Source organism: Melopsittacus undulatus, chromosome 7, assembly GCF_012275295.1.
Source record: "Melopsittacus undulatus isolate bMelUnd1 chromosome 7, bMelUnd1.mat.Z, whole genome shotgun sequence".
NCBI classification, from domain to species: Eukaryota; Metazoa; Chordata; class Aves; order Psittaciformes; family Psittaculidae; genus Melopsittacus; species Melopsittacus undulatus.
In genome coordinates, this window is record NC_047533.1 from 43,318,841 (window position 1) to 43,343,747 (window position 24,907).

General features: G+C 38.8%; 2 protein-coding genes across 6 annotated transcripts in view; one reads left to right on the top strand and one right to left on the bottom strand.

The window, feature by feature from the left end:
* PPID (peptidylprolyl isomerase D) lies at positions 1 to 14,114 on the top strand. 3 transcript variants are annotated; one of them, XM_031048742.2, is made up of 10 exons: positions 4 to 288; positions 1,910 to 2,050; positions 2,490 to 2,596; positions 5,281 to 5,469; positions 6,532 to 6,654; positions 8,265 to 8,371; positions 10,714 to 10,855; positions 13,129 to 13,215; positions 13,300 to 13,342; positions 13,879 to 14,114. In XM_031048742.2, exons 1-10 carry the CDS (start codon positions 204 to 206, stop codon positions 13,968 to 13,970), a joined length of 1,116 nt encoding a protein of 371 aa, XP_030904602.1. In that variant the 5' UTR covers positions 4 to 203; the 3' UTR covers positions 13,971 to 14,114. The 3 variants fall into 3 exon arrangements, with proteins under 3 accessions (XP_030904601.1, XP_030904602.1, XP_005148983.1); XM_005148926.3 differs by having other exon boundaries at positions 10 to 288; positions 13,882 to 14,114; XM_031048741.2 differs by having other exon boundaries at positions 1 to 288; positions 13,129 to 13,342; positions 13,882 to 14,114.
* Positions 14,103 to 24,907, bottom strand: part of ETFDH (electron transfer flavoprotein dehydrogenase) — a 20,801-nt gene continuing 9,996 nt past the window's right edge. For all 3 annotated transcript variants that reach the window (XM_031048740.2, XM_031048739.2, XM_005148925.4), the window contains exons 8-13: positions 24,256 to 24,396; positions 22,167 to 22,310; positions 17,660 to 17,828; positions 15,944 to 16,126; positions 15,352 to 15,573; positions 14,103 to 15,045 (exon numbers count right to left, since the gene is read on the bottom strand). In XM_031048740.2, coding sequence (XP_030904600.1) covers positions 14,882 to 15,045; positions 15,352 to 15,573; positions 15,944 to 16,126; positions 17,660 to 17,828; positions 22,167 to 22,310; positions 24,256 to 24,396 — 1,023 coding nt within the window. In that variant the 3' untranslated portion in view covers positions 14,103 to 14,881. The remainder of the gene's footprint in view (positions 15,046 to 15,351; positions 15,574 to 15,943; positions 16,127 to 17,659; positions 17,829 to 22,166; positions 22,311 to 24,255; positions 24,397 to 24,907) is intronic.

Here is a 24,907-nt window from a genome sequence, read left to right on the forward strand (position 1 = left end):
CACAGCCCCAGCTCCCCGTCCTCGCCTGACAGCAACAGCCCCTGCCCCCGTCAGGTCGGGACCAGGCTTCCTGCCCCGCGGTCTCATGCTCCACCACCCCCCGCCCGCCGGTGGGAGGAGCGGCGAGCGGCCCCGACCCCGCGGCGGCCGGAATCGCGGGCGGCCGAGCAGGCGGAGCCACAGCGCCGACGGGCAGCTGCGATATGTCGCACCCGTCGCCTGTCGCCCGGCCCAGCCAGCCCTCCAACCCCCGCACCTTCTTCGATGTGGACATCGGGGGCGAGCGAGGTGGGGAGGGGACTGGAGCGGTGGGGCCCGGACCGGGTCGGGGGGGCTGGGATACCCCTGTGCTGAACGCGCGGGGGCTAGGCCGGGTGGTGGGGAGCGGGCGGGAGCTGCGTGGCTCATGCCTGGGCCAGGCCGCGGAGCGGAACGTTCTCGACGGGGAAGAACACCCAGGGTTGGCCTCCGGTGGCGCCGCACCGCGCCGGTTGCAGTATCCCCCGGCCCAGGGAAGGAGGAGAAACACGGCCCGTAGTGAACGGGCGTCCCTGGGACGGGGAGGGGCTTCCCCGGGGACTTTGCGCGCTCCCTCCAAGGTTTCCCCTTCAGAACCGACAGACCCGAGGGAAACGGGGCATATGGCTGCACAGGTACCCCAGCCCGGGACTGCCCTGCTGAGGGAGTGCTCGTGCGGGATGCGCGGGAGCAGGAACCTCTGCCGCAACCACTGACCCCTGCCACAGGCTCCCCTCAGAGCTGCGCACCATGTGGGTGCAGGCCGCGTCCCGCTCCCCTGCTCACCGCACCGTAGGGCTCGGCCTTGGTCAGAAAGGGGTTCTGCCTTCCGGCAGTGACCACCGGGTACCCGCTGAGCCGGGCAGCTGTGGTGGAAAGAGGTGAAGGCTCAGGCGGGCCTGGTTGTTCCCTTGGCCTCCGTCGCCACAGTTGCAGGAGGTCACTGGGAAATCTGTGAACGGTCAAAACGGAAATAAAAAAACCATAACATGGGAGCTGGGGTGGTACTTGAAAGTGCAGGTTCCCAGTATTCGCATGGGTGAAGATAGATGCTGCCGTTTTGTCAAAGCAGCACCTCTCATGTATTTGTTCTGCTGCTCAACAGAATAAAAGAAGCAAGTCTGCAAGAGGATTTGTGGTTATTGACTTTCAGTTCTCTTAATTTGTTTTCATTCCTGTATTAATTAGAATTAATATATTTACATTTAGCTTCCGGTAGAGTGAAGTTATGTTAACTAATTGACTGTGAGGCTGATGAGAAAACAGGATCATCAACTGATGGCAGCTGCTAAGAGTGAGAAACAGCTCCCTGAGAAGCCACTTTGTGCAAAGATGAGAGTCTGACACAGAATCCATTTATCAACTATTACAGGATCTGTTAGCTACACAGTCTTCATTTCCTTCAGTTAAAACACTTCAATTTTTTGATTTAACAATTGCTTGCAGCATCTGTAACTGTAAATAGCTATTATTCATCCTCAGGTATTACTGTGTCTTAGTAAAATTGAGGTTTAAGAGAATGAGGAGTAAGGCTAGTATACATGTTTGGCATATGTTAAAACAGACATAAGTATACATGTTAAAGTACATAATTTGGCTATAATACATGTGTGTGTAATTTCCTACATACATTTTCCTGGCAAAAGATGCATTTGACATTTTTGGCAGAATTTGTCTTTATTCCCTTTAAACTGTTCTTGATAGTGGAATTCATTGTTGCTGATAATCTTGCTAAAAATCTACTGTATCTGTGCCAGCAGTTGCCATTCAACAACCCCAAAATGCAAACTGAATAACAGTCAAGCCTGAAACATTGATTTCATTTGCCCAGTAACACATCACCATGCCAAGGATGGGACATAAAATATGCTTCATTTGTCTATCATTTCAGTTGGACGCATTGTCTTTGAATTATTTGCTGATGTTGTACCTAAAACTGCTGAAAATTTCCGTGCGTTATGTACGGGAGAGAAAGGAACGGGGCCTACCACTGGAAAACCTCTACATTACAAAGGATGTCCTTTCCACAGAAGTAAGTTCTATGAAATCCTCTCTTTTTCCTGTTGGTAACGGAAGTCCTACATTATCAGTATTTGAAATAATGTTAAATAATATTTTGGAGCACTTGTTTAAGAAATAGCTTGACTGAAAGTAAAGGTTTTGACTTTCTGATCCTCCTAATGAGAAGATGTTCTTACCATGCATTGACAATAGTAAAATATAAATGCACTAGTAAGTTAGTAATAGTAAAACTAGTCTACTGTGCTCTGTGAGTTGGTTGAAATGAATTTCAGCTAAAGGATTAAATATCAACTGAAAAGGAGTACTTAGGGAACACTTAATAAAGGGTGGGTTTTGGTTTTATTTAGATGTGGGTGCTGCTGACAGGGATTGCTCATCATCTCCAAATTATTTTTATTTTGTGCCTTTCCCGCCTTGCTGTTATGTTTTACTATTATTTTCTTTTACAGTTATAAAGCAGTTTATGGTCCAGGGTGGAGATTTCTCAAACCAAAATGGCACAGGTGGAGAAAGTATCTATGGTGAAAAATTTGAAGATGAAAACTTTCATTATAAGGTACTCCATTGAAAATACTAGTTGTGTTCAGTTTTTGAAGTTTCAGTGATTTTTGTTTTTCTTGATGTTCAGAATTAGCACTGTTTAGTCCAAGGTTCACGTATTTTTAAGCAGTCAAACGAATGCAGCAAAAAAGCCCCAACTAGTTTGTCCTTAAAGTCTTTGTTGAGTACAGAACAAATACGTGTATGAATACACAAAATGAGGTCAACCTCACTGAACAAAGTCAACCATACCTCAATTTTTCTTTTTAATTGCACCATCAGAAATTCATTTGAAACAATATCTTAGTTCTCATCAAATTAAGGGTATTATTATGAGAAAGTGGCAAATTTTGTTACTCAGACATATACAGTATGTTAGCATTAAATGGATTTTATACCTTTTTTCATATACTAATAACATTCAGATCAGATGTGAGAAATACCTGTCTTAAAAAAGTAGGGAATCTATGGTAGATTGCAGAATTAATCCAAAAGACAAAAGAAAGCATTTTCCCTACTACATTTATTTTCAATGGAGAAGTAAATGGTTGTTTACAAGTGGCTCTTTTCACCCAAAATGTTGGAAAAGCATGCTGTGAACAAAGCAAGTTTTTGAATATGCAAAGGCCTCGATTTGAGGATGTTAAGAGACGCTCTCTTTGATGGAAGAAATTCCTACTCTTTACATTGCTTATTCCCACTCTTGTATCAGAACTCACTAACAACCATTAGTGTAGTCCTACAAGCAGTTTTGTCAGCCCAGCAGTGTGAAGAGAGGCAGAAGATGCACTGCAAGAGTATGAAATTCCAAAACGGTCTTTATCCTCAAAATCAGCATCTAGTGACACCAGCGAGACTGCAAGTGCGTGTGCTTTACACCACAAGTACAATTTTAGATCAGCAGTTTTCTCAGGGTGTATCCTGTGTCTTGTTTCTTTTGCAAAGGCATAACTTTCAAAATGTCCATTACCATTCTTCAGACTTCTCCGTCGTTATCAAAACCACATGCAGTTGATACCTCCAGAGTCTGTCTTTTGACATAAATTGACTTTTGAAAAAATAATTTTTAAGCATTTTACATTGCTTTAAAAATGGCTGTTCCAGGAAGGGAAGAAGACTGCTTTTTACCATGCTGTGCAGCAGGTATGCACACTTTAAGCCTACAATTTAAACAGTATTTGAAGATCTTTAAATCTAAGTACTACCTGTACACTGTGACTTAGATGTTTTGGATAGCAGACTTAGCTGTTCTGGAGACAAACTGCAACCATAATAATTGTTTCTGAGTGCTCATCTGTACAGAAAGGGCTGTGTGGCATGAAAAAATCCCTTGTGCTTGAACTATGAGTAATCACATCTTGAACCTGGATAGGAGCACTACTTGGAAACAACAAAAATAATGTTTTTCAGGTACCCCTTATAACAGCCAAGACACCAGGAGCTGTGGGTGTAACAGTCTCAGCATTGGCATTAACTGTGTTCATATGTCTAATTATGTGATATCATATGAATGACTCCTCAATAATACTGACTAAAAAAATAACAGGCATTGTTGACCCATGTCTAAAGCAAAGCCCTGACTGCAGTTGTGTTTACCTCCAAACAATATTGTAGGAAAACAAAATATGGTAATACTTTACTAGTCAGGTGTCAAAGTCCATTACCAGGTTTGGAGCAATAGCTGGAAATGTAGCCCAAACATTCATCATAGATATAATTACATTTGGGAGAGATGTTCTCTGAAGCCTGACAGTTGCTATGATGGTCTCCCTCCCCTTCTCCCCACAATATCAAGTTTCTTAGGAATACCACAGTTGCATGCTTCAGTATATATGTGTGGTATAACATGCTGATTTAAGTTAAACAGGGTTCCTTACACTTAATAACAGATCAGCTTGGGGAGAATAACATCTTAATGGCTGTGTCATGCCAGTTTAACAAGAGAATCACAAGACATATGAAAAGTACATTTTTGCAGTACAAGTGAAAATGAAGTAATCTGTGTGGTGGTGCAAGATAATTCTTATTTCAAAGAAGGAAAAAGTACTTGCAGCAAACAAGATAAACAATATTTTCTCATGTTGGGCTGTTTAATAAATTTTTGTTAGCTTGTGGCCTGGTAGTATAAGCCAATATAATTAGATGGATAAAAATCACAACAGAATAAACTGTCTCTCTATGAAAGTGAAGGAGTTAACGTTCCCCCCTTCCTCCCCCAACCTTTAAGTAATAAAGATCACAGACCCATAAACTTCACAGTTCTATAACATACTTTGTGTGAGCAGCCTTTATAAAATTAACAATACGTACCCATCTTGAGAGTGTAACTCTGAAGTTGGTTTAAGTGGTGTTTAGCTTTGTTTCTCAAGGCCAGTGGTCTTGAGTAATCCAGGGAGGAATTTCACGTCTGTCAGGCAATCTGTCCAAATTTGGCAGCACTGCAGGGATTGAGTGTACCAGAAGCAGACAGATGTTACAGCATCAAGTCACACAGGCAGCTCTGCTTGTTGGACTGCTATGTGGCAAGTAAAGGTGCAGAGCTGGGTATTTGCCCTCTTCAGTCATGATGGGTAAAATTAATTGCTGTTTACTAAGTTGCCATTATGGCTGTCCTGGCTGTACATATTAAATGCCTTAAAGGATCTTCTGTGTGGTTTCATAATAGATCTTTTATATGCTGTGATCTTTTCCCCAATGCAGCATGACAAACCAGGGCTGCTGAGCATGGCAAATGCAGGACCTGGTACTAATGGCTCTCAATTCTTCATTACAACGGTGCCTACTTCTCACCTAGATAAGAAGCATGTGGTGTTTGGCCAAGTGATCAAAGGAATGGGCGTAGTTAAAATGCTGGAAAATGTTGAAGTCAAAGGAGAAACTCCTGCTAAGGTAAGCAAAATCCAGAGCACCTACAGATGATGTTTATTCTTCCATTATATGATGTATATTAATTTTTTCAAAATGCTTCATGTAATGTTTACAACTGTTAAATGTTAGCTAGTTATTTTTATGAACAGTGTTAATTTCCATTTTGCTGTCCTTGTCAAGAGGCTTTTGTTCTTTTGCTGTAAATTTCCCCTGCATAAAAAAATATTTATTGTTCAGCAAAGCTGTGAGGGTGGGAGCCTCTACCAGGGTGAAGGTGGAAATGCACAGCTAGAAGTGTAGGATGGGTGGTGAAATTAAAAGGTGGAATTCACAATCCTACCTAAGGGATATGTAATTCTTGTTGTATTTCTGGAAAAGCTGGTGGTGTGTAGGTCAACTCAGTTTGTGGTTTGAAAAATTAGTACCTCTGTAACTTTAAAAGCCTTAGTAGATTAAGAAAGAACAGTCTTCTCTTAATGCAGTAGAACTTCCATGTCTTGTGTTCTGCTGCAGCTCAGCCTGCTGCCAGTTCCTCTTCCAGCCTCTCCATGGAGCGTGGGCATGGTGTTCATGGAATGCTGCTCCTCTGAACTTAATGCTTTCCATGACAAAAGCCTTTTGAAATCTGAAGAGGCACTTTTTACCAGGGCATGTAGGGATAGAACAAGGAGGAATGGCTTTAAACTGAAAGAGGGGAGATTCGGATTAGATACTAGGAAGAAGTTCTTCCCTGTGAGGGTGCTGAGGCACTGGCACAGGTTGCCCAGAGAAGTTGTGGCTGCCCCATCCCTGGCAGTGTTGAAGGCCAGGTTGGACAGGCTTTGAACAACCTGGTTTAGTGGAATGTGTGTCTTCCTGTGACAGGGGGTTGGAACTTGATAGTCTTTAAGGTCACTTCCAGCCCAAACCATTCTGTGATGAGGGTAGGCTAATGAAGCGGTGGGTTTCTGAAATCAGTGCACCCAAGCAACTGATGAAAAAGCATTTTTACTGAATTTGAAAGAGCACTTATCAGTTGTAGCTTTGTTTTGGGGGTAAGCTGTCTTAATAACTAACACTGCTGTTAATACTGTATTCTTTCAGTTGTGCATCATTGCAGAATGTGGAGAGCTAAAGGAAGGAGATGACTGGGGAATTGTGCCCCAGGATGGATCTGGAGATGCTCATCCAGATTTTCCTGAAGATTCAGATATGGACTTGAAAGATGTAAGTATTTTAAGGTATTTTACAGAATGTAAACCTGGTAGCTAATCTGAGTTACATAGTATCTGTGATGATGTTCCCTAAGCTTTTCTTGGTAGGAATCAGCCAAGGTCCCGATTAAATGGTGACAGTCAGTTTTAGGAAAGAGAATGCTGTAGGAGTGGATTGCTCTCTCTTTTTCTCCAGTACTAATTGCAGCTGATTTTTCCCCCATTAACTTAAACAACAATTACTTAACAGTTACTGCACTTTTTTTTCTGTTCTTCATTTCTTTCTACTCTTGTTTGTGCTGTAGTGACAAACCACAGTTACTGGAACTCCATCCTGCAGATGACTACATGTTGTACTTACACACTTTTTCTGTGCAAATTTTAAAATATCCACCCTTAAAAATATTTTGCTTCATGTACTAGAAATAGTAAAAGCTCAACCTTTAAAAAAGATTTTCACTGTATCAGAGTCAGTCGTTTTCAATTCCCAGTAGTTGTTTGCTGTTCAGGTTGTTCAAACTGAAGGAAGACCTGATGATGAGAGTTAGGGAGCAGACTGGTAAAAGCAGCTCTTCTGCATAATGCAGAATGCTCTACTTCATAATGAAGTGAAATAGACAAACTGTAAATCAGTGAATTTACAGAGGGGCAGAAAAAGGAGGCTGCACATGTAGGTTCCAAATAGAGTACTGGAAATAGAATAGTAAAGAAACATTACAGCTAGAAACCAAGACACTCCTTGTATAAGGCCACTGAGAACAACTTCAGCCTGTGAAATTGTTTTAGGATAGTATTTGTTGTGGTTCAGAACTGAAGTTGACAGATGCCTGCCTTTAATTCTAAACTAGTTCATATAAACTAATTACAGAAACCATGATGACATCAGTCGCATGCTGTAATCAGGTTTTTTCCAAGGTCACTGATTCTAGTAGAGTAGAAGGGTAAACTGATAGCATTACAAATGGCAATAGATACATTTGACAGAGCTTAAGACAGCCGTGCTATAGACAGCAGTAATTATAAACTTTCATTGCCACTGGAAAAGTAACTTAACACTGGAAATGTATGCCATTCTGGAAATATAAATGATGGATTCAATACAGACAGGCAGTTGTTCTTTTTCTCCTTCTACAGGTGTTTTAAGTGTTTTGATAGAAGAATTGTGTTGAAAAAACCTCTAGTTCAAGTGTGGGCAGAGTTCAGGGGACTCTTACCATTCTGAGAAGCAGAAGACAAGTTTTTTTCTGGGGAATAAGTCACTCTTGGTTGAATACTTTGGTTGTTAACATGTCTTCTTTTACATGAGTAACGGTCAACACCTTTATATATAGCTCTCTGTGGGTAGCAGCATCTAGGGGAAGGAGTTGAACTGCTGTGTTGTTTCTGATATTTTCTCACCCTTTATACTGCAGAAAACCCATTAGGAATTTAATCTTTTAGACTATTGTGTTACATAAAGTAGAAAATTTTATGGGAGTGGCTTGAAGCTAGTCTTTGTCTACAATTGGAATATTTTTATTCTGAGATTTTATAATCTTTGAAAGAGGATGGACCTGAGTTAAACATTAAGTTATTCAAGACTTCTTTCATAAGTACATTCATATTTTCCATCTGTTTTATTAGGTTGACAAGATTGTGGCCATAGCAGAAGACATAAAGAATATAGGAAATACTTTCTTCAAATCGCAAAATTGGGCATTGGCAGCTAAAAAGTATAGTAAAAGTTTACGGTAAGGCTATCATCATTCAATCAGGTAGTTCTTGTAACCCAAATTAATACTGATATCAAGCAATGATATGTGCATTTTAAGAAATGCCTGTTGCTATGCTCTCTTCTTTTTTAAAGAGCCTTCTAAATCTGGAAAAGATCTGGTTGTTTTTTAGCTACTTACTCAAGCAGGTCTTCTACTCATTGCTATAGGTAAGAGCTATAGGCAGGAAGTATAGTTTAGAACTGACTGAATGTTCTTTTTTAATACTCTTGGTGTGCTGGTGTGTAACTGGGAAAAAAGCACAATAGTAGACAGAGTAGTTAATCGACAGAAAAGGAGGGAGGTAGGTTTAGCAAATGGGTAAGTTTTGAGTACCCCAAATGCGACCCTTATTAATTTGCCATTATTTTTTCTGAGGCTTCATACTACCATCTTGACTCCGTGTATACTTCAGAATCATGCCTTCAAATTCATGGTGGTCTTGCTTTTGTTTTGATACTGCTCCTTTCTTTTTTTCATGCTTTTTGCTTTATGTGTATAAGCTTCTATATATACTATATATATATTTTTTTTTCAAGTTATACTGACCTTTATCCCTACCTTCTCAATGATCACTGGTTAACTAGCAGTAACAACAATGAAAGAAAAAGAATCTGGGCATATTTAATGCTTCAGCTGAGTTTTTAGCTGACTGGGATTCAAACAAATCATGTCTTTCTGAGCCATAAAAGTGTGTCTGTTAATGACAGATATTAACACAAGATATAGCGTTTCTCCCTGCCCTCAAAAAGTCCATTATAGACCAAGAGAAAACCTAAAGTAAACAGGAATTCTATGTAAGCCTTTCAGAAATCACCTGGAAAAGAGGCTGAGATGGATCTTTAGGGCTTTGTGTGTTGTATCTCTCCATTTCTTCTCCCCATTCTTAGGTCAGTATCAGGTATAATTTGCCATCCCTTATACTTAGTTGCCTTGCTTACTCTTGAGCACACCCAGTGAAGAAGTCTCTTCAAATTTGAGTAAACAGTTTCTATTTAGTCCCTGTTTGTCCCTGTGGATTGAAAGCATACTAACTTTTGTGGGGTAAACAAATTTGATCTTTCGAGCTGATCTTTATGGATCAGACTTTTGTGGACATGCCCTGTTGTTTTGTACTAAAAAGTAAATTTTCTGTATTTTATGTGTACACCTTTATGTACAATGGTGTGTGTTAGCTGGCACTGCATCAGAACTGAAAAGCATAGAAGAACTCTTGGCGAGGTATCTCCCATGTCTTAACTACAACTCACTAGCAAACCATCCTGGCAGTGGTGGTTTTTTTCTTTTTACCAACAGTAACCATTATAACTTTATGTTCTTTCTCCTGTCCTACTGGTGCTTAAATATTTTTATTTATTTATTTTATATGTAAGAATTGACACTTTAAAAAAAACATATTACTTCCTGTTGTCTTTCATGTTTTGGTGTGATTTATAAATATCAGAGATGTTTGTTTTGAACATAACTCTCCTTACCATTTTGCCCTTTTCTCTCTGCTGATTCTCAAGTATTGCTTATTTCTGTGATCCAAAGTTGCATACATACCATGCAGCAGTCATAGGGCATGCAAAAATAGAACTTACATAGGCACTGATCTGCAAAGAGAGCATTAATTATGGCATGCTCAAAATGTGAACGTATGCAACTTGACATAAAAACTGGCAGCATTAGCACATCATAATTCAAGAAGAATTAGATACAGTTTGCCTACCAGTTTTCCTATGAAACAGATATTCTAAATGATGTGGCTTAGTCCTCAACTAGTGTCAGTTTTGAAGTTCGGGAAAAAAGTTGTGAAGACAGTGGGAAGAAGGTGGAGTTATTAATGCTCATAAACCACCCTCCTTTACAAGGTAAAGTTAATTTCTGATTTTAGCCATAGATTCCTACACCAATTAAAATACCACTGAGGGAGCTGAAGAAAAGATGAAGCTTCTCATGAACATGGAAGGTGCAGTGGTAGTGCAGACTTTTTGCCACTAATGAGAACATGTTTTTGAGAATAAAAAATCACTGAGAGAAATCCTAATGGTTTCATGACATCTAAATAGTGCATTCGTCTAAGAAAAAGAATGCTGTTAGTACAGTGGAAGGCTAGGAGTTACAGGAAAACATTCACCACAGGGAGTTAATCTTTCTTGTCAGGATAGGTCTTGTATATTTAGTTTAATAGATACTTATAATAATGGAATTGAAGCTGCTTTAAAAATACCACTTTGGATAGGCCAGTTTGCACATACGTGTAGAAAGATGGCTAAGGGCAGAACAAAATGGGAGTTGCAACATTAATACATGTACTTTGTAAATCTGTTTTTCTGCAGGTATGTAGAAGCTTCTGAAGCACTGGCAGAGGAAGCAGACAAACCAAAGCTAAAAACTGTTGCTCTGACCTGCATTCTAAACATTGGCGCTTGTAAACTAAAACTGTCGGATTGGCAGGGAGCCATTGAAAGTTGTTCAGAGGTAAATTTAACATCTAGTATTTTGATGAAGAGTTGTCCTAGATAGAAAATGGAGACGGAAACTGCGAAGCTTTTTTACAGAGTCTTCTCACAAGCTTTATGATTTGGAAGTAAACAAAGTGGAGGGCTGATTGTGAAGTTATTACTGACTTTTCCAGTACATGGCTTTTAAAAAAGATTTTAAGAAATGGAAAATGACTCATTAGAATCAAACAAAAGAGGGGTATTGCTTACTGCCAGATAAAATGCACACTGTTGCTGTCAGTTTGGTTTGCAGAGCTGATTCTTGTATTACAAAGTTAAACTGTCTTCAGTGAAAGAGGAATACTTTTCTCTGGAAGACTAGCACGAGCAGATCATTCTATTTGCTTTTAGACTGATGGTCTTGTACCCTATTCTAAGTAAAGCCCTTTTCAGGTAGGCTTAGTAGTGAGATGAAATCAGTGAATAGGAGGAAAGAAGGAAATAATAAATACAGAAACATTGAAAAATAATAGAATGAAAGAGTGGAGAGGAAGGAATGGTGACATAGACATACTGTCAGAATTTAGTACATTTGAGGAAACTTCAAATAGTTCAGTAAAATTGAAATTTTGAAGGAACTGATTGAAGAATGTTCTTATCTGTTAGTAGAGGATTGTGAGCAGAACCTCCCAGGGCTTCATGCTGAAAGCAGGTGTCTCGGCCCATCTGTGTGTGAGGGTCTTCAGAGAGTTGGCTTGCTTTCTAGCCTGCTGATGGTGTTAGCACATGGAAAACTTTCATAAACCTGTATTTAGAATGGACAAGTGGGAAATGAGGAAAATAAAAAACCAACAATGGTGTAGTGTGATATTTGTCATTTAGAGAATGGTAAAAATTGAAACAGCATTTAAGTGTTACAGATGGAAATTATTAACCACAATATGTGCCACTGTGGAAAAAAAATCCCCACACTTTAAGATAACAGAATTGTTAGATAAAGGCAGCTCCATAGCTGCAACAGATTTCTGTAAGGTACTTAGCTTACATCTCATAACAAGTGTTAAACAGCATATCAGAATTTTAATAAGAACAGCAGTTTCCTAAGGTTAACTAGGAGAGTTCAAAGTAATTGTTAATGAGAAACCATACACTTTTAACTTCTGTGATTTCCTAAGGCCCCCAGCAATTTAAATTAACAACCTGTAATATATGTGTTACTTGGTGTAAATAAGGAATTGCAAATGGCTGAATATAGTCAAACCAACCTCACTCCAAAACAGCTGTAAGCACAGTGGTTGAGCTAAAACCAAGGAATGCTACCTGTGTGTACAGGATACACCTCATTTCCTAATTCTTGACACAGAAGAGGATGCAGGCTTTATAGCAGAGGGATCAAGAGGGGTGCCCAGAGTAATGCTGCCTTTTTATTAACAGCCAGTACTGAAGTGATGTAAAAAAATCTGGATGCATTGTCCAGTGTCTGTAATTCTTAATTACTGATTTAAAGTTAGTAAGTTGAATCCATAAAGCCATACATTAATGCAAACAGATTTCTAATATATTCTTTAAAATAATAAAAAGACACACTGTAGAGCTATGTGCAGTAAGAAAAAAGAATGTGATTTTTCCTTCAAGAAAAGGAAACAGCTAGCTAGCCAAATTCACTAAGGTACCTCAAGAAAATAAGTAATCATAAATAGTGGAACAACTTCTTAGCCCAGCCACCATTTCCTATTTTGATATGCCATACTGACATTAGTGAAAATGTTCGGCTCAAAAGAGACATGATGATTGGAACTTGGCAAGGTTCCTGAAGCATGAGATGGATTGCTTGGATGCATCTTTCTAGCCTACAGTGAAAAAAGCTTTACAGGAAATCTGTGTGTTTTATTTATGACACCATTTGAGGGGTTTTTTTTTGGTGTGAAGGAAGGAGCTGCAATACAGACTTATACTGTGAGACTCAAGGTTAGGATAATTTGAACCGCAGTAACAACTTTGCCTTAACAGATATATACATATATATACATATATTTATATGTGCATATACATACACAGATGTTCCATTTTATCCTCAATGTATGCTTGCCCTTCACAAAAGGCTGCTCCTGGTGCAATGGTATTAGAACTGATTAGCTGGCTATTCAGTGTGCTACATTAGAGCATTCCATTTTACACAGTTAATGTTTTGACAGCTTACCCTCAAACCAACTGGAGATACTGTCTGCTGGTGTGAACTGTGCCATTTGTGGAGATGGGAGGCTGTGAAGTATATGAAATGTTAACGTGACAATTTTATTAAATTTACAGGCTCTTAAAATAGATCCAGCAAATACTAAAGCTCTCTACAGACGGGCTCAAGGATGGCAGGGAGTAAAAGATCTCGATCAGGCATTGGTAATGATCACAATATTTAATCGAATTTTTATCTTAGCTAAACACTTCATCAGAACATTAATTTATGTTTCTCTTTTATTTAAGGCTGATCTTAAAAAGGCTCATGAAATTGCCCCTGAAGACAAAGGTAAAATAAAGCTGTTTCTTTACAAATTCTTTACTTTTAAGAATGTAATAAATTAACCAGGGTAGTATTTTATGGGAACTCATACCAGCGCTGTGCCCAAAATGCTGGACTCTTTAACAACTTCAGCACTGACAGAGCTCTCTGAAGTGTTCTTACCTGGTTTTATACAGCAGTGATGCTTCTGTTGCTCTGGATAATCTGTTTATGTAGGTCAACAACAGTACGTCTCTTGAGCCATCTCCCTGTGTCACAGAGGTCTTACTAACTTAATTTCCTGATCTAATTGGACAAGATTTTTGGCATATGAATTCTGTGCTGGCACCAGTACTGTGCTTGCCACATCCTCCTCTACCTGGTTACTTTACCATAGGGACAAGTTTTTTTGCTGCTAGTGTATCTGACCTAATTGAAAACTAATGCAGTTCTTTTAAATGAAATAACATAGGTAAGGTGTAGCAGTATGAGCTGGTCTTGACATATTAAGAGACATACTGTAAAGAGACTACCATAACTGTGTCGTGGATTTTCTTTCTAAGCAGCTATCCAGACGGAAACACTCAAAATCAAGCAGAAGATAAAAGCCCAGAAGGAGAAAGAGAAGGCAGCTTATGCTAAAATGTTTGCTTGATTTTTTTTTCCTAAACTTATAAATCTATGCACTAACTCACGCAAAAGGATAAATGGAGCTGCTTCGTTCATTTGCCCTGTGCTGCAGTTTTCAGTGTTTACAACTCAGAAATCTAATAATAAAGACAAACTGTTCAAAGGTGAAGTGGTTTTATTTTTAAGCTGAATTAATTGTGTTTTGCCACTCAGGTATGTTTTTGCAGCTTAACAGTGCTTCCTAAGAAGCATAGTTTCACACCAAGACAATTTAGGCAATTTCTGTTAGAATTTTTATTAGAGGAGGCCTGATGTCTTTTAAGGAATAAAAATGCTACATACAACGAAGGTGCAAGTATTACACTTGTTTTTTTTAAAGCACTTTACAGGTTGTATTGCAGATGGGTTCCATGTTACCATCAGGGGAAAACAAACTCTCAACTGTAAATTTGATGTAAAATGTGTAACACTTTACATCAGTGTAGAAAGTTGTCACTGTTTTTTTCCTCCCCCCCCCCCGTACTGCAAAGTAGGATTATATATAGTAAATCACTTCAGATAAAGAATACTTTTTTCAATGGTAGGTACTAAATTCTTCCACCATACCCACAGTTCTGGATATAGCTCCTGTTAATCACTGAACTTCAGCAATAAATCCAAGATCCTAAGTTCCTGCATCAGTTCTGAGAAGAACTTTCTACTGCCTGCCACACAACTCCTGTAAAGAAGTCCTATTTAAATAAGGCTAAGGGTTTGACCAGAAGGCACCAACTTTCCATTTAATGCAACGGTCATATCTAGAATTCAGAACAGCACATGAGACTCAAACTCTTATAGATTCAAGTCAGTGCTGTACTTTTAATTACACTGCAGCATAAAATACTCCCAAACTTATCTGTTGGTGATCAGAAGTTATTGAATAGACTTTCTGTCAGTTTACATTCCATTATAAGCTGGTCCTCCTCCACCTTCAGGCACTACCCAGTTAATGTTCTGACTTGGGTCCTTAATATCACAGGTTTTGCAGTGGACACAGTTCTGAGCATTTATCTGCAGTCTTGATCCTTCTCCTGTTTCCAGGGGAACATATTCATAAACTCCTGTGAAGAGCAAGAGAGAGCTGTCACTTCACTGAACAGTTTCGACCCTGCATGTATGCTCTACTAACCAGCAAGTGCAAAGAGGGAAGTGTATTACTAGTGTGATTCAGCTGCCTTCTTCCATCTTTGCTCATTTCACCATGAAAGTACTGTTCACATAACATATTAAGACCTGCACTTCAACCCTTTTCTAGGAGGAGGATTTGGATAGAATGCATGAAATAGTAGCCTAGGTGCACTCAGGTGCACACTGAAGTGCTCAGTCTTTCACCTTCCAAAACCAGCTCAGACATTTCTGTTACCCACCTGCTGGACAAAATCTTTGTTCCGGTCCATCAAATACAGCCAGATTCCTGCTCACAGGGATGCTGTCATCTTTGAGGGTTAAATGAGCAGGCTGGTCATGTTCATGGTTTGTACCACTTAAAGCCACAGACGACAGGAGATCAAAACTGATTTTTCCATCAGGCTTTGGATATTCAATAGGTGTGCACTCTTTGGCTGGCTTGAGCTGAGCAAAATCTGGTCCTAAATATATTTTAAATAAATAAGTTTCCATATAGAATAACTGTAATTTGCAGTTACTCAAGAACATTTAATTAATTCAATTAAACTATTTTAACTAAACTAACTTAATGTAATTAAGCTATTGTAACTTCCCTTGTCATCACAATGAAGTATTTCATACAAGGTAACCTTTTCTCTGAGAAAAAGAACTCTGCTAAGTAGAACAGTGTTCTGATGTCTTCATTTACATCATGACAAAGTCTGCTTCAACGACTTAAGTACATTTCTTTTCTACACTCACCACTTGACCGGATGTGCTCCAGCTTCAACTGAGACCAGAAAAGACTGTCATAAAAATTTAGTACCTTCTTTCAGGAGAGAATGAAATTACCTGGATGTTTTAGTGTCCATGGTTCCATTCCTCGCAGCAGCCAGTAAAATATACCAGTGTAAATCATTCCTCCATACACACCAAGTACGCTATGGCAGGATGGTCGGATGTTTCTAACCGCATACAGTTCTTTCCAGACCCAGGACTTTTTCAGGTTCTCTTCATATTCTTGCACATGAAGTCCTAAGGCAGTACATGACTGGTTAGGTACCTATAGCACATAAAGACTATCCTTGAAGTAAAAAAAAAAATGTCTGTATAAAAACAACTGTTAGCAACGAAGGCAGCAAAATGAGAATTTCAGAATAGGAAGTTACGTATATACTAGACAATGTATTTCAGCCTCTTGTAGAGATCTGTTTTGCTGGCAATTATCAGCAGGTATATACTTCTCCTTTGTGGCCTCTATGAAATGACCCATGAGCAACATTAAATTGCCTCAGACCTCAGTAAAACATAACTGGCTAGGTGGCTGCATTGGCACCTTTATGGGAGAACAGCTGTTCTCTCATAGAATCAAAGAATTGACCTGGAGAGTTTACCTAGGATGAGCCAGGTTTGTAGTTTTAAAACTGTCAAGTTCAAAAGTTTTTGCTTTACAACTTTTGCTTCGCGACTACAAACATTCTGATTTCGGTAACTATGACTACAGCCCAATGGATGATGCCAGTGCTAGAGAACATTTTTTTCTCCCTTTGTAACCATCAAGTTAATGAGATATATTTGACCACAAACTTGATTTAAATTCTTTGACTGTATTCTTTACACATACTAGACACTGCACGTGACACATGACACACCTACTGCAGTGTAGTTAAAGCCAAGTAATTATCTTAGAAAAAAAACTTTTTTCAAATGAAAATATTCTGAGACCTTCCCCTTCACCATTCTTCATTACGTTGTTCCAAGTAGTAAATTTAAAGCCTTGCCTGTACATGAAAACATGCTTCAGTACACATTTTCTGTTGCATGTAAGGCTCTGAAGAAAGCTCATTATCTCTGCACAGAGAAGAAGGTGGGCTCCAGTATTCTACTGCATGACCAAACTGGAGACAGCATATAAAACCTGTCCATAACCAAACACGAGCGGCACACTACCCAGTAAGAGCATTCATCACTTCAGAGGTGTTCTAAGTACTTTAACCTGTTATACTGTATTGCACGTTCTAGATGAACAACAGCTGACTAGGACTGAATCCACCAGTACAAATAATAATCATGAGACACCAGGCTACAGTATCCATGTCCAGAACAATTGAAATTCTAACTGGGTTTTCTTGCTGTACAGCCTTTGTTAGCAGATTTAAGAGAACAACCAAGGCTTAAATAAATGGCTACAATGTGGTCAGGATCAGGTCATTACTTCAGTGTGCCTGTATTACACATAAAAAGAAATACACATAGTCTCACAGTTGGAATACTATAAAATTAAAGACAGAAAAAGAGGATTGAAGGAAAAAAGTATCCTTGCAATTAAGAGTGAAGAGCAAACTTGATCAATACTTAAGAATAACTAAACAGAACTTAATTTCTTTCTTAAATCATTCAACAGTATATATAGTAAATAAACAATAGATGTCTTTTCAAAACAGCACACTTGTTTCATGATTTATTCGCATACCCAACTATTTTATTCAGACACATTTACTTACTGCTAAGTTATTGGTGACTGTAATTGAACACAGGGTAATTGCAATTGAGGTACAACAATCTTACCTTTCGTCTTTGACTGGAGATTTTCACTGATTAATTGGCTAAAAATGGCTTCAGAAGCCAACATGCCGCTCTTCATTGCGGTATGTGTCCCTTTGATCTTAGGAACATTCATGAGTCCAGGACTGCAACCAATTAATACTCCACCTGGGAAGGTGAGTTTGGGTATTGACTGAAGAGGAAGCAGAAAAAAAAAAGTGTTTTCTTCATTTGTTCTTGGTTTTTACAGTGAAAATAACCTTCTGGAAATGAAACTGGCATGAGGCTTGAGTGTCCTTCACATTTTTAAAGTTGCATGTGCGCTTTCTAAAAATACACAGGTTACTTACCAAGAAATTTTGGCATAGTAAGCAAATAACAACACAGACATTTTACTGGGGCCGAGTATAAAAAAATGACAACATTTTCTTCATATCCTCTCTCTAGTTGCTTTTTCTGCAACAAGACCGTGGTCATGTCACCCACCGATACCATTTTCCTCCTTGAAGTTTAAATAAGTTCTTTTTTAAAGAGATAATTGCCTTCCCATTTCCAACAGAGTAAGTTGCATGTCTCTCACAGCTTACCACCCAGTGCTTTTTACCACACGTCTTTCCTATGTAACTGCAGAGTTCCCTCCTTGTTCCCCTCCTCCCCACTTATTTTAGAAGTTGCTCAGCAGCCCACAAATAGGTATTTAATGCAAAATCACTGCTTTATCCCCTGTTCTGTAAGAAACAATGTTATTGACTACAGTCAACTCACAAATCTAAGACAGATGATTTGCAAACATCAGGTCTATAGTATTAATTTACTATGTTATATGCCTATATTAGCTAATGAATACCCCAACTATCAAGAGAGTTACCCTCACCCTCATCCAATGAGATTAAGGTTTTAGACAGGGAACAGCTTCAAAACACAGACTGCCTGCAGAACTTAAAGCAGAAAGCTGTGATCATATCCTAGGTCTCAAATTGCTGAAGGTAAGTTGTGAACATGGTCTTTCTCTGAAAGTCTTCAGTACTCAGCAGCACTTGTGAATCTAGCATCCTGCTTTTATTAAAGCTGCTAAAATAATTCATTTTTAATAGCCTAAATAATTTGACCACAAACAAGTAGTTTTAGTCAATGAAAAATGTCCAAATAATAAAGTATCCCTTGGAATTCAAGATAATCTGAAACAAACATTCTGTTTCTTCTGCTTGTTCAATTGTCATCTGTTTACTATTCATCCAGGGCTGGTTACTTCCAAATATTCATATAGTAGTCATTAAATAAAGTTGTATTACACAGCATTTCCTATGCATTTTGGGCAATTTGTTTAATCAGAGACTTCATGGCTTGGTTTGTAGCAAAGGTAATTTAGGCTGAAAATACAGCTTAATCCTTTCAACCACAAGAAGCCACAACCCTCTTGGCAGCAAAGAGATAAAACAATGCTGGTTTGGAGGACAGCAGAAGGGAAGATGCCTGCTCCGTGCAGCATCCTCACTGCCAGTGGACCAGGAACCCCCTATTTTGCTCCCCTCAGCTCAACTCAGGGTTGAAAATCTTTAAAGTGAGTCTAATGTTTGACACTTGCATCAGTCACCAATATGTAAGGTTTTTTCCCTCTGATACTTTTAAAACATTGCTCAACAAGAGCAACACTTCATTGTTTTCTACAAAACTGAAATATTTTCAAAGTTTTTTGATACAATGGAGACAAAACAGAGGTTGCACGGGAATTTCTTAAGTGCTTGATTTTGCAATTTTAATAAACAGAAGAAATAAAGGCTATGTAGATGCAGCCTATTAAATGCTCTTCCTCCTTCCCCATATCCCAAAAAATCAGCTACAGAATCAGCTAACTATCCAAGAGTTTGCACTCTCCCTCTCCCCCCCCAACTTAGCTTCACTGTATGTTAAAGACTAAACATGGTCATAAGCTTACCTGTAGCAGACAAAACCAGCTGAGATTGATGGTAGTTTTATACACCTATATACACCTATACTCCTGTGCAACATCTCTGTCAGTGACATGGACAGTGGGACTGAGTGAGCCTTCAGCAAGTTAGCCAATGACTAAGCTATGTGCGGTTCTGTGTGGTTCGGTTGATATGGAGGGAAGGAATGCCATCCAGAGGGACCTTGACACACTTGTGAGGTGGGCTGATGCCAACCTCATGAAGTTTAACCATGACAAGTGCAAGCTCCTACACCTGGGTCAGAGCAATCCCAGGCACAGCTACAGGTTGGGCAAAAAGGAAATGCAATGCAGCCCTGCGGAGAAGGACTTGGGGGTGTTGGTTGATGAGAAAATGAACATGAGCCAGCTTCAGTGTGCACTCGCAGCCCAGAAAGCCAACCATATCCTGGGCTGCATCAAAAGCAGTGTGACCAGCAGGTCGAAGGAGGTGATCCTGCCCCTCTACTCTGCTCTTGTGAGACCTCAGTTGGAGTATTGTGTGCAGTTCTGGTGCCCTCAGTACTTCAGGTTAGACATAAAGAAGTCCTTTACTGTGAGGGTGGTGAGGCACTGGAATGGGTTGCCCAAAGAAGTTGTAAATGCTCCATCCCTGTCAGTGTTGGACACTGTCTGGACAGGGTTTTGAACAATCTGGTCTATTGGAAAGTGCTCCTGCCCATGGCAGGGGGCTGGAACAAGACATTCTTAAGGTCCTTTCCAACCCAAACCATTCTGTGATTTTATTTGATGCAATATTGCCACCAAAATGCAAACTGGAGTTACTGAACAACTTACGTAAGAAAATATTCCTGGACTCTAGTGATGCAAATGAGTCAGACTGCTACAATCAAAGCAACACATGCAAAAGAAGAGCTAATTTAAAATCTTAAGTGATTCACCAATAAAGCTTTTTTTATTCTTTACTGAAAGCTTGTATTAAAAAAGGCCATTTAAAGTACGACTTCATCATTAACTAGACAATTTTATCTACAGGAAATAAATAAGTAAAACTAAAAACAAAAGCTGAACAACCCCCCCCATGCTTTTATAGTAGGAACAGTTAAAGTAAGGTACATGCTGTTTTAAGTCCAGCAAATAAGTCCAAAGATTAGGCAGAGGTGCACAAGAGCTGTCATCCTAATGTGTGTAATTTATCACAATGTCTGTAAGTGACTTAAAAACTACCGTGTTCTTTCAGCTGTATGTTTTGAGTAGTATAACTATGCAACTGAAGTCACAATCTGGCTACTACTTCATGAAAGGAGGAAATTCAATGATTATCTGTGATACAGAAATCAGTGCACAGGGTGGAAGGAGAAGCTCATCTTACATGTAACTCTAGATTAAAACACCTTGGGATTTTGTTTCTTATCTGTGTTAATAATGGTCAGACAGTGGTCTATGAAATAAGCTAGTAACACAGCCATGTTACAACATAATATGACATTTTTCCACTTCATAATGGACCAAGTAACCAATCTGCATATTGATTAAATAATCACATTTAATCAGGAAGTTGCTTCACAAACCCACGACTCAGTCCCAGGCATGCACTCTAGTAACAAAGCTTAACCCCAAAAGACTGAGACAAGTGTTACACTGCTGCTGAAATTCCACTTGTATTGCAAGAACTGCATGACATCACATTTATACTAAAGAAGATATTCAAAAAGGAATAACAATGTAATCAGAGAGTAGAGTGGAATGGCTCCAGACACAGGCTGTGAATCACAAATACTCAGGCTAATTTTAAACTCCAAACCAAAAGGAACATCTACAAATATATCTAAGAGTGCAGGACATGCAGCCATGTCCTATGTTCCGTGATTCCCACATGAGAAGGTAGGAAAAACTTTAGCTATTAAATATAAAAGCAAAACTATTTCTTCTGCAAATTGTTCCAGCCCTTTCAACTGAACTTAAGGCTTGGTGAGTACACAGAACTGGGCTTGTTTAGTCTGGAGAAAAGGAGGCTCGGGGGGAACATTATTCCTTCCTCTCTTCACCCACCTGAAAGGAGGATGGAGAGAGGAGGTGGGTGGTCTCTTCTCGCAAGTAGCAAATAATATGACAAGAGGAAATGGCCTCAAGTTGCACCAGGGGAGGTTTAGACTAGATTTTAGGAAACATTTGTTCACTGCAAGAGCTGTCAAGCATTGGAACAGGCTTCCCAGGGAGTGGAATCACCACCCCTGGAGGCATTTAAGACATGTAGATGTGGCATTTAATGAGATGGTTCACTGGTGGACTTGCCAGTGGTGGGTTAACAATTGGACTGGATAATTTTAAGGGTCTTTTCCAGCCTAAACAATTCTATGAATCTGTATTTAATTTAGAAACAGAGTGATTATGTCAGAAGGTTTTTAGTATGACAAAGCCTAAACCTAGCAAATATCAGGAGCCAGTATCAAGCAAGATAACAAGGTTTTTCTGTCCCAGAAAACTCTTGGCTTTATTCAACTTTACTATAGCTCAGGTGTTTCCCATACAGCCCAAATCGACTGCACTAAAATCACAGCTATAGGGAACTCAAAGTGAAAAAAAAAAAAAAACAAACAAAAAAACCCATGAAAATGTTACCTGTAAACCACCTTCATTTAATGCTCTGGCACCATAGGCAATCCTTGTTCCACCCTCCAAAGTAGGCTGTACAGTAGGATGGTGCTTCCACCTCTGAAACTCCCTAAATGGATTCAAATAGGGATTTTGATAATCTAAACCAACCTTAAAAAAAGAAAAGTGTGCAACATTAATGAAAACAAAGTACAAAATTTCAACAGAAGCTTGAAAAGAAAACAATTGCATATTACATCAACTCTTCAAATCTATTCTATACTAAACCAGCCTCAGGATCCTTCTATTTACAGAAACTACTGCCAAAAATACATTCTGTTAATAGGACAGGAGGAGTATATCTGACAATTTGCTGCTACAAGACTGTTCTTTGCCCTACTGAAACTTGAAGCATGGAAAACATTTAATTGCATTGTAAACATCTTCCATCTGTCATTGAAATAAAACAGTGAAATGATATTAAGCATGGTTTAATGGGCACGATAAGGGAGAAAAATAGTTTTAAATTTGTCTTTCAAAATCTCTTTGCCCTAGAAATGCTGGAAGGAGAGGTGAACAATTCTTTCTAGATAGTTATGTCCTTCTGCTCACATATTTAACCAGTTCTTCACATCATTTAGCAGAGTCAATTATCATTTCCAATTAGGTAAGCCATTTTAATAAAGCACAGGGGATCAGTGATGGAAACAGAAATTGAAGGAAAAAGTCTTTTGCCAACTGGCTGGATGCCCAGATTCCTATCTTATGTATGTGATAATGTGCCCCAAGATATACTCTGCATTTCTGATCTTTAATATACTCTTAAAAAGACTCTTATACTGCCAAGTTGTCCCTTTTGAGCTTCTTGGTTTCCGTAACCTTTATTTGAGGCAAATAACAAAACATACCATGAGTCAGAAAGAAACAGTTGATTTCTGCTTGATTTCTCTGGCAGCTGACTGCTTTTAGAGCACTGCTTGTATTTATTTCTTTGCTAGGTAAAAGTTAATGAACAATTTGCAAAACAATTCTGCTAGAGGAATCAGTTCAGACTGACATAGGTGTAAAATTCAATGATAAAAACTGCTTGTATGTTCACACAAAAGTTGATTTCCTCCTATGTGAACTGGAGATAATATGAACATTAATGATTATCATTCTCTAAGAATCAATGCTCTATCCTTCTAAAAGCAAACAGAATTTAAATGTCTATTGTCTCTACTTATTAATTCCAAGACTAGAAATCTGAACAGAACAAGTATGCATGCCTGAGAAAAGCTAACAAGTTTGTTACAAAACCATTAGACAAAAATACACACACACACTCTGGGACCCTTTTGAAATCTAGAAGGCCAAAACATGACCTAAATCCTATGTTGGTAAAAGCCCAGATCATGTGCCTGACTAATGTAACATCTGTGTGTGAAGCACATGTACATAATAATAAGCATGTGCTTCATTTAGGACTGTAGGTGCTAGAGAAACATTTTCCTACCATTGCTCTTTGCATCACTGGCTGGCAGAACGACACAAGACTGTCTACACTGATCTCAATTCTTCTGACAAAGAGGCAGTAAGAAAGAAGCAGCTGCGTGTTCAACTCAGAGACAACTGCTAAACAGGGGGAGGCAAACAAGGGTGATATGAATGGCAAGGACATACTGAAGAACTTGGGAATAGAAGGAACGCTGCTTGTGGAATTGCAGAGTAGTTTCACTTTACATGCTTCTCTCAAAGCACAGCTACACCTAAGACTGACACATGACAAAATCTAATTGTATGAACTGTGCACAATTTAGACATTTCATAACTTGCAAAACTCTTGTGAGCACAGTTTTGATTGATGATTTGGATTTGGGTTTACCAAAACTTTTTTGTTTGCAAAAAAATTTATTTCTAAGTTTTCCATTTTGTTCTTAATAAAAGACCCTTGATTTAAGATACACTCATATGACAAATTAACCTTCCCTAATATGGACATAAGTGCATGTAAAATTGAGAAATTTAGTCTGTTTCTATTCGTGTGTTTTCATCTTCATATTAAAACAGAAAAAAGAAATTGCATAAAAAAGACCAAACAACAATAAGCAAGCATGCAAAAAACACCTTCACTTACCACAAATCCAAGAGCAACTAAAGGTTCACTCTCCTTTAAGTGATAAAGAAAGGATCCTCCATATGTATGTCTGTCTAAAGGCCAGCCTACAGTATGTTCCACTCTTCCTGGTTTCCATTTCTTCTTGTCAATAGTCCATAACTGAAACAAAGATGATAAAAAAATTACTTTACATTGCAAAGTAATGCCCTTTCAATAATATAACATTATATATATATAAAACCATGCAATTACATATAGAAGAAAATTAATTTACTGCTATGATCAATGCATAAATTCATACAGCAAAATACCAGGTAATAAATACACTTTTTTTTTGGTTACCATTGAAGAATTTCCTAATACAATACTTCTCTTTCTAGAAATATTGTGCATCAGAAAATGTGACTGAGGCTCCAGTACTATACCCAAAATTGTCATTTTATGCTTTATATTAGTGACTTCAATAAATACTTCTGCTAAGGAAGGCAATACTTACAGTGATTTTTTTTTTTTCCTTTAAACACATTATCTTTTCATATGAATCACTGCAATTTCCTCACAAGGTCAAGGCTTAACAATATGTTTGAGTTGACCTAAATATCTGCAGTCAAACAAGTTGTCCTCTCTCTGCTCTCTCCTACACATCTCCAGTGCTGATCTGACCCTTGGT